Source organism: Nannospalax galili, unplaced genomic scaffold (genome assembly GCF_000622305.1).
Source record: "Nannospalax galili isolate Female #2095 unplaced genomic scaffold, S.galili_v1.0 scaffold302, whole genome shotgun sequence".
NCBI classification, from domain to species: Eukaryota; Metazoa; Chordata; class Mammalia; order Rodentia; family Spalacidae; genus Nannospalax; species Nannospalax galili.
Genome location: NW_008350120.1, coordinates 5,681,148 through 5,689,882, shown reverse-complemented (window position 1 = coordinate 5,689,882; position 8,735 = coordinate 5,681,148). Strand labels below are relative to the sequence as shown.

Sequence of the window (8,735 nt, the reverse complement as noted above, 5' to 3'; positions counted from 1 at the left end):
CATGGAGTTCTCACCTGCCCCCACTTGACACCAAGTAGTCATATGAGAAGAGGGAACCTCAACAGAATTTTCTCCATCAGCCTGTCCTGTGGACATGTCCTTGGAGCATTTTCATGATTAGTAACTCGTGCAGGATGTCTCAGCCCACTGTGGGTGGTGCCATCTCTGGACAGGTGGACCTGAGCTGTGTAAGAAACACTGAGTAAGGCAGGGGGAGCAGGCCAGTAAGCAGTGTTCCTTCATGGTCTCTGCTTCAGCTCTTGCCTCCAGGTTCCTGCCTTGAGTTCCTGCCTTGGCTTCTCTTGATGATAGAATGTAGCCTGTAAGATGAAATAAACCTTTTCACCCCCAAGTTGCTTTTTCTCAGAGTGTTTTATTACAGCAACAGAGAAGAAAACTAAAACAGCAACGTTATACCTCCATGCACACGTCAGTGTGTTTATCCATTGCACTGTGGATGGATCGCTGGGCTGCAGGACACCTTGTGCTCCTTCCTGAAGTGAGCTGTGGCTTCTTGCCCACTTCTCCTGCAGGAGCTTCTTTGGGTCTGTGGGCAGGAGTGCTGACTGTGTATTTTCAGCTTTACAAGACAAGGCTAAAGACATCATCAGTTTCCCAGCAGAAGAGGAGAATGTCTCCATCTTCTACAGTATCTTGTCAACGCTCCACATTCAGACTTTAAGAACATTTTTCCAGCAGGTGAGTGTGAGAAGTTGCATCATTTAGATCTCAATTTGTGTGTCCCAGGCATTAAAGAAATGGGCTGTCTTTCACTGTGTAGACCAAGCTGGCTTGCTTTTCTCCTTTTTCTTTTGTCCTTCCTTCCCTTGTTTTTTTTTTTTTTTTTTTTTTTTTTTAAACAAAACCTCCCTCTCTGCCCCCCGGGCCGTGACCTCTTTTTTATACACCACAACCTCTCTTTTTTTTTTTTTGAGACAGCATCTCCCTGTAGCTCCAGCTGGCCTGGAACTCATTATGTAGACCAGGCCAGCCTCTGTCTTACAGAGATCTGCCTGCCTCTGCCTCACAAGTGCTGGGATTAAAGGAGTGTACCACCAGGCCCAACTGGAACATCTTCCACAATACTTGTTACTCATGTTCTCCTAGAGTGAAGTCTAATGTCTACCCAGCACATTTCGGTGACCAGGGAGTGCCATCCCCACATTTTAGGGACTCTGGTTCCCCTGCCACCAAACTTGCTTAACTGAAGCCTTTTCTTCTTAGGTGATGCAGCTCTGTTGCCTCCAGTTGCTAGGCATTCTCCTGAACCTTCTCTCTCTCTTCTCCCATGCCATGTGCCTGGGATTACTATCATAAGCTCTTAACATGTACTTGGTCTGCCTGCGTCTTACCACTTGGACTGCCTCCATCCTGATCATTCAAGAGCTCTGAATGATTACAGTGAGTCTCATTACTTCTTCCTTACGTGCTGTCAGTCTCCAAACACAGTGAAGTCACATTACAATGTTAACACCCTAGTGGTCCCTGCTAACACTTCTCAAAGAAAAACTCAAAGCCCTTATATTGACCCAAACAGTCTTATGGGAAAACTGTATTAGGAGAAGGAAAATTAATCTTTTTTTTTCTAAAAAAAGTCTATCATATACTTTGACCCTAAGTTCGTCCATTCCCTCTTCTTTCTTTCCCCCTTCCCCTCTGGCTAGTCCCCTTATTTCCCCAAGACAGGAGTCACAAATGGTCTAGTTTATTTTTCCATTGCTGTGACAAAACACTGACCAATACCAACTTGGGGAGGAAATGGTTTATTTGGCTTACATATCCCGGGTCACAGTTCATCAGGGAGCCCAAGGTAGCAACTCAGGGCAGGAACCTGGAGGCAGGAGCTGGAACACAGACCATGGAGGAATGCTGCTTACTGGCTTGCTCCTCTGGCCTGTGCTCAGCCTTCTTTCTTATACAATACAGAACTGTCTGCCCAGGAGTGGCACCCCCACAGTGGGCTGGGCTGGGCCCACCCATCTCTCAACAATCAAGAAAATACCTCACAGACATGGTCACAGGTCAGTCCAATGCAGGAAATTCCCCAACTGAGGGTCCCTCTACCCAGGTGTATCAAGTTGACACTAAAGCTATCCAGTACAACAGATGAGTAAAAAAAACATGCCACATTTGGCTGTGCCTGGTTTATTTCACTTAGGAAGATTAATATTGAAGCAGGATATGGAAAAAGGGTATCAGCTGGGGTAACAAAAATGACGGGCTGCCTAACTTTAGCTTGTTGGAGTCGGTAGGGGCCACAGGAAGGGCATTCTTAGACACAGGTGTTTTCTAGTAGTGTCATAATTTCTATTTTTCTATTGGCTGGAGCAAGTCACACAATCTGGGCGAGATAAAAGGGTGAGTCCACATCTCTCTGTGAAGCCAGATGGCAGAGGGGTGAACCAATGTGTCTGGCAAGGGAGTGGTGTTCATTTTTTTTTTTTTTTGGTTTTTTTTTGAGACAGAGTCTCCCTGTAGCCCTAGCCCGCCTGGAACTTGCTATGTAGACCAGGCTGGCCTTGAACTCACAGAGATCCGCCTGCCTCTGCCTCCTGAATGCTGAGATTAAAGGCCAGCACCACCACATCTGCCTGAGTTTGTTTCTATTTTTGAAGTCTGTCTTCCTGTGTCCCAAGTACCAAAGACAGTGAAACAATTAAGTGGTGGTAAGCCGCCATGGACAGCTCCAACAGAGATATAAAGGGTTAAACGGTGGGTAAGCCGCCATAGACAGCTCCAACAGAGATATAAAGGGTTAAGCGGTGGGTAAGCCGCCGTAGACAGCTCCAACAGAGATATAAAGGTTTAAGTGGCTGTAGTATCTGATTAGAAAGATGCAAAATACTGTAAAATACACGTTAAAAGCGGATCTGCTTAACTTCTGATTTGGATTAACCCAGAAATCATCTAGGGTCGGTTCAGGGAAGTATATAATGGAGTTCTCAGCATGTGACTGGCCAGGTTACTAGGCTTTTCCTAATTGTTTAAGAGTGAGGTATTTAAAAAGTGGATGGTGAACTGGTTTGTATTCAACCAGTTGGAAGTTGTTGGAACACGTTCTGGGAGCAAGCTTCAGATTCTCCAAGGCGTCCCATCAAGTAAACCCAGGAGAAAAATGATAAATACTCCTTTAAATTTCCATTTTATAACAAAAACAAAGGCAATGCGGAACGGAGGGGAAACTGTTGGTACGTTTGGCAGCGCTCCACGGAAGCGTGCTGTATGGGGCCTACAGGGTCATGCACACGAACTGCACCCGAGTTGCACTGCCCATCTGCAGCCCGGGGCCGAGGCTATCTCTGTCCTCTAGGCCCCCTCTATTGTCGTATTCGCCCGGAGAGGCTGGGCTAGACCACTTCGCACCAACGGCTTCCAACCCAGCACCTGCTGCCTGGCAGCGCAGGGCGACCCCAGGCCACCTTGGCCCAGGTACTCAGGCGTCGTCGGCCCATCGCGGGGCCTGCGATCCCCACAGTAAGGGGGAGGCAGGGCTGAGGCCGCCCTACAGGTCACCCGAGAGCGTCAGACCGCGGGAGAGAGCCACCCGACGCCCACCCGAGGCCTCGGCTGGGCTTGGCCCTCCTCTCGCCAGGCTTCCCAGCCACCGCCCTGGCCCAGCCCGCAAGGTCTGCCCCCAGGGCCCCAGACCCACCCAAATCCTCCAGGCCACGCCCCCAGCCTGGCAGGCCCCGCCCTCTAGCACCTAGCTCTCTGCGACCTGCGCGGAGGCGCGTGCTTCTGACGTGAGGCGCCCTTCCAGTGACGCACAGGCCCCGCCCGGGCTCAGGCCCCGCCTCAACTGTGGCGGTTCCCCGCCCCCCCACAGCCGGAGTAGCGTCACCCTGAGCCGAGGCAGCCGCTGTGGCAGCAGCTGAGGCGGCGGCGTCCGACCCTGTTGCGGTCGGGGTGGCGGTGCGGCCGGGCGGGGAGCGGCGGTGCGGCCCCGGAGCGGCGGGCTATGGTGCGGCGGAGCGTGCGGACGTGGCCATGAAGGAGGATGGAAGGGCAGCCAGACGAGGTGTCGGCGCGGGAGCAGCACTTCCACAGCCAAGTGCGGGAGTCCACGGTGCGTGCGGGCGGGTCCCAGTCCTGCCGCCCCGATGCTGCCTTGGCCCAGATCCGCTCGGGCCCTCCGCAGCCGACCGCGCCTCACGCCTGTGCGCTGCTCCTGCACCTGCCCCCAGCCGCCTACCCACATGTCACCTGCCCCCTTCTGCACCTGCCTCTCTCATCACCTTGTGCCCTTTCTCCACTTGGGCCCCCTCTATCACCTGTGTCCCGTCCCTCACCTGTGTCCCTCACCTGTGTCCCCTCCCTCACCTGTGTCCCCTCACCTGTGTCCCCTCCCTCACCTGTGTCCCCTCACCTGTGTCCCCTCCCTCACCTGTGTCCTCTCCCTCACCTGTGTCCCCTCCCTCATCTGTGTCCCCTCCCTCACCTGTGTCCCGTCCCTCACCTGTGTCCCTCTCCCTCACCTGTGTCCCCTCCCTCACCTGTGCCCCCTCCCTCACCTGTGTCCCTCTCCCTCACCTGTGTCCCCTCCCTCATCTGTGTCCCCTCCCTCACCTGTGTCCCGTCCCTCACCTGTGTCTCTCTCCCTCACCTGTGTCCCCTCCCTCACCTATGTCCCTCACCTGTGTCCCTCTCCCTCACCTGTGTCCCCTCCCTCACCTGTGTCCCTCACCTGTGTCCCCTCCCTCACCTGTGTCCCCCCACCTGCGTGCCCCTTCCTCACCTGTGTCCCCTCCCTCACCTGTGTCCTCTTACCTGTGCCCCTCTGTCACCTGTTCCTCTTCTTGTCACTCATGTCCCCTGTCATCCGTGTCTTAGTCTCCTGGGGGAGTGACACCCACTTTCTTTTGTAACCCCTGCCTTTTTGCTCTTGGCACCTGCTCCTCTGGTCATTTGCTCACCTTCTTCATCTCTTTATCCATCTGTGGTTCCCATCCCAGTTGACCCCCAGGGCTGGGTGGTGGACTGGGCTGTGCTGGCTGTGGTGCAGGTGTGGGGGAATGGGCAGTGCTTGTGGGAATGGGCTGAGCTCCCAGCCCTGCAGTAGTCCCCCAGGCTCTGTCTTGCCTCCTGCCCATGCCCCTCCCCTCCATAGGGAGTTCAAAACCATCAGAGGGAAGATGGTCACTCTTGAGGCGGGCTGGACTGCAAGCCCTAGGGCTCTGAAGCAGTCTCCCTGGGAAGTATGGGCTCCTTTCCAGCTAGAGGGTCAGGAGGCTGACTTGGCTCTGGAAAGTCTCTTTTGATGGGCACCTTTCAGGATGCCCTACTGTGTTATAGAATCAGCTTGCCAAATCATACTGGAGTAAAAAGACATGCAAAGTCTGAGCTAATGGTATCTGGCATTGAAGCTTAAATACACAGGAAGGGCTATGTACCCTGCACAAATTTCCTATTACACCTAACTAATCCTGGATCTGGTTTAGAAACAGCTTTACTACCATCCCAGAGGCCCACTCTTCCCCCACTCTACCAAATGTGCCTGCTGCTCTGGCTTTTAATGCCGTAGGTTAATTTTTGCTTTGTTTTGAACATCATACAAATAGAATCTTACAGCATGGAACATCATTGTTGAGTGTAGATCAACAGTGTTTGTGGAATTTCTCCATATTATATGTGGTTATAATTCATTCTCAGTGCAGTGGTTGTGTGACCATAGTATAATTAAAATTTTCCACTGTATGGGCACTTCTTAGATCCTAGATTTTGGCTCTGAATATTGTTATAGTTTTTAAGTTTTTGTTATTTTTAAATTTTATGTGTATAAGAATATTGCCTGCATGTATGTAAGTACACCTGTGTTGTGCAATGCCTGCAGAGGTCACCTGTGTCCCCCAGGCATCAGATCCCCTGGAATTGGAGTTGACAGATGGTTGTTAGCCACTATGTGGGTGCTGGGAATTGAACCTGGGTCCTCTACAAGAGCAGTCAATGCTTATAACCACTGAGTCATCTCTCCAGTCTCGTGTTTGTTAATTTTTAGTACATGTTGCCGCTTCTCTTTGGTGCTAGGGACTGAACCCAGGCTCCTGCACATGCTAGACAAGTTTCCTTACACTGAGCATTGTTGCATCTAAGGGGACCGGGTGCTGTGTGCCTCTAATTCTAACACTCAGGAGTAGGATTGTGAGTTCAAGCATAGCCCGGGCTGTGGAATAAGATTGTCTCAAAGAACCTGATGCTGGGGACTGAAAGTAGGCTGGGCAGGTGCTCTACCACTTGACCACATCCCCATCCCCCAGAATCACTGCACTGGCTCACACTCCTACAGACACCTTAGGAAGGCTCCTGTCTTTACCAGGGCTTGGTATCTCCCATCCTTTTCTTATGCTGTTTTAGCCAGTATGTTTTAGCCCTAGTATGGATTCTATAAAGCAGTTTAATTTGCATTCCTTGATGACTGGTGAATTTGAGCACTTATTTATGTTTATTGGCTGTTTGGAATCTTCCATAAAGTGTCTTCAAGTTTCTTTTTCTAGTTTAAAATTAGTTCATCTTGGGCTGAGAAGATGGTTCAATGGGTAAAGGCTCTTGTCATAAAGGCTGAGGAGCTTAGTTCAATCTCAAAACTCTCATGGTGGAGAGAGAACCCAACTCCTGCTAGTTGTCCTCTGACCACTACAACTTGCACCATTGTGTACATATTCTCTCTCTCTCCCTCTCTCTCTCTTTCTCTCTCTCTCTCTCTAAATGTAAGATAAGATTTTAATATTGATTTATAAGACTTAAAAGTAAAAAAAATTGTCTTTTTGAGCATGGTCTCCCTGTAGCCCCAGCTGGCCTGAACTCACAGAGATCTGTCTACCTGCCTCTGCCTCCTGAGTGCTGGAACTGAGGGCATGTGACACCATGCCCGGCCACTTTATTTTTATTTTATGTGTATGACTGGTATGTATGTATGTATGTATGTATGTATGTGAACTACATGTGTAACTAGTGCCCATGGAGTCCAGAGGAGAGGACAGGATCCCTTGGAACTGGATTACAACTTTTAAAAAGATTTGTTCTATTTTTAATTATGTATGTATGTGCATGTGTGAGTGCAGGTGCCTGTAGAGTCCAGAAGAAGGTGTTGGATTCCCTGGAGCATGTGGGGTACTGGGAACTTAAATCAAGTCTTGTGCAAGAGCAGTACTCGCTCTTAACTGCTGAGCTCTCTCTCCAGCTCAGTCTTGAAGAATTTTCTAATTTCCTTTTCGATTTCTTCTTTGACCCCAATATTCGTGGTGTGTAGGTGTCTCTTTGTATGCTGACTTTGATTCTTTGGGTGTATGTCTGGGAGTGGTGTAGCTGGACCCCGTGGTAGTTCTAATTGTCATTTTTTGAGAACCTTCAGATGGATTTCCCAGGGGCTGCACTAATTTACACTTCTACCAGCAAGGTGTAATGGTCCTTTTTTTTCCTGTTTCCTCACCACCATTTGCTGTTGTATTTTTTAAAAATTAATTTATTTTAAAATTATTTATTTTTTAAAATTGTTTCTTTATTAACCACATACTTAGAAGAATTTTTTTTTTATTCATTTAATAACCACACAATTAGGAGAAGCATTCTATTACAAAAGCATTTGAATAACAATTTTGATAAAATTTCAATAACAATTTCCAGAGCTAAGATGCATTTCTTTCAAAATTGGCTGCAAATTTTTAGGTTTACAGTTGAATAATTAGTTATACAATATTGTACTCATTATAAACCCTACAAGACATAAAATTAAATGAGGTTTTAACCTTTAAAAAAGATCTCCATTTCATTGTTAAAATACAAAGTTTCATACAGAAAAATTCATTTTAATACTATTGACATTAAGATGTTTGCACGTGTTTCTAATCTTTATATATCAGATTATTACTAGTGACAGTCGGTTACTTTCTGAGTTCCTTGTCATCTGAGCATGGATATAAAGTCGTCAGGTAGATTTTAATGGTAATGTTTTTCACATCTACTAATTATTAAGGAGCAGATTTTTACGCTCTGAAGAATTACTATTTTTTAATGATTATTTTTAAATTTTTTAATAACTACATGATTAGAAGAAGCATTTCACTACAGATTTAACATTTAACATAGAATGTATTAAATAGCAACAGGTGTCTTGTCCCTCTGGCCATTACATTCTTTCTGCCCCCTCTTCTGCAGTGTCCCATGAGCCTTAGGTGTAGAGGTTGCATTGTAGATGTGTCACTTAGGGCTAGGCAACTCTCAGACCCTTATTCGCTGTGTATAGGCAGATGGGGAACTCCATGGTACTCTCCATCTGTTGAAAAAAGAAGCTTCTTTGATGAGTGGTGAATGGTATACTTGTCTGCATATATAAGCATCCATATTTAGCATTCAGTAAGGAGAAACTTCCCTTAGAGTTATTGGTCAGGGTAGTTCAAGAGACTCCCAAAACAACTCAGGCTATTGCCACAGACCTTGATTGACTGCCAGAACTTGAAGGTAAGACCCTATTTCTGAAGACAGGACATACTTCCAGCCCAGCACATAGAACATCCCAAACCATCTTATTCAACTATATACCCACTTCCCAGATGGCACCCTCCCATAGCCTCCCCCCCCACTAGAGCCCTTATACTCTGATATACCTGCTACTGTCTCCTGTGTTGTTGGCACCCCCAGCCATCCCCACTTCTTGCCCTTCTGGTGACTCTAGTCAGCCTATCTAGAGGTCTTTGTTTTAGGAGGATCAGCTGTTCCTCATCTAGCAGCAATCAGATGTG

General features: G+C 48.1%; 1 protein-coding gene across 5 annotated transcripts in view; it reads left to right on the top strand.

Annotated features, from left to right (window-relative positions):
- Nucleotides 1-3,800: 3,800 nt before the first annotated feature.
- Lmbr1 (limb development membrane protein 1) overlaps nucleotides 3,801-8,735 on the top strand; it is a 180,690-nt gene continuing 175,755 nt past the window's right edge. For 4 of the 5 annotated variants that reach the window (XM_029570476.1, XM_008847270.3, XM_008847271.3 and 1 more), the window contains exon 1: nucleotides 3,801-4,066. In XM_029570476.1, coding sequence (XP_029426336.1) covers nucleotides 3,998-4,066 — 69 coding nt within the window. In that variant the 5' untranslated portion in view covers nucleotides 3,801-3,997. The remainder of the gene's footprint in view (nucleotides 4,067-8,735) is intronic. The other variant, XM_029570479.1, reaches the window with a different exon arrangement.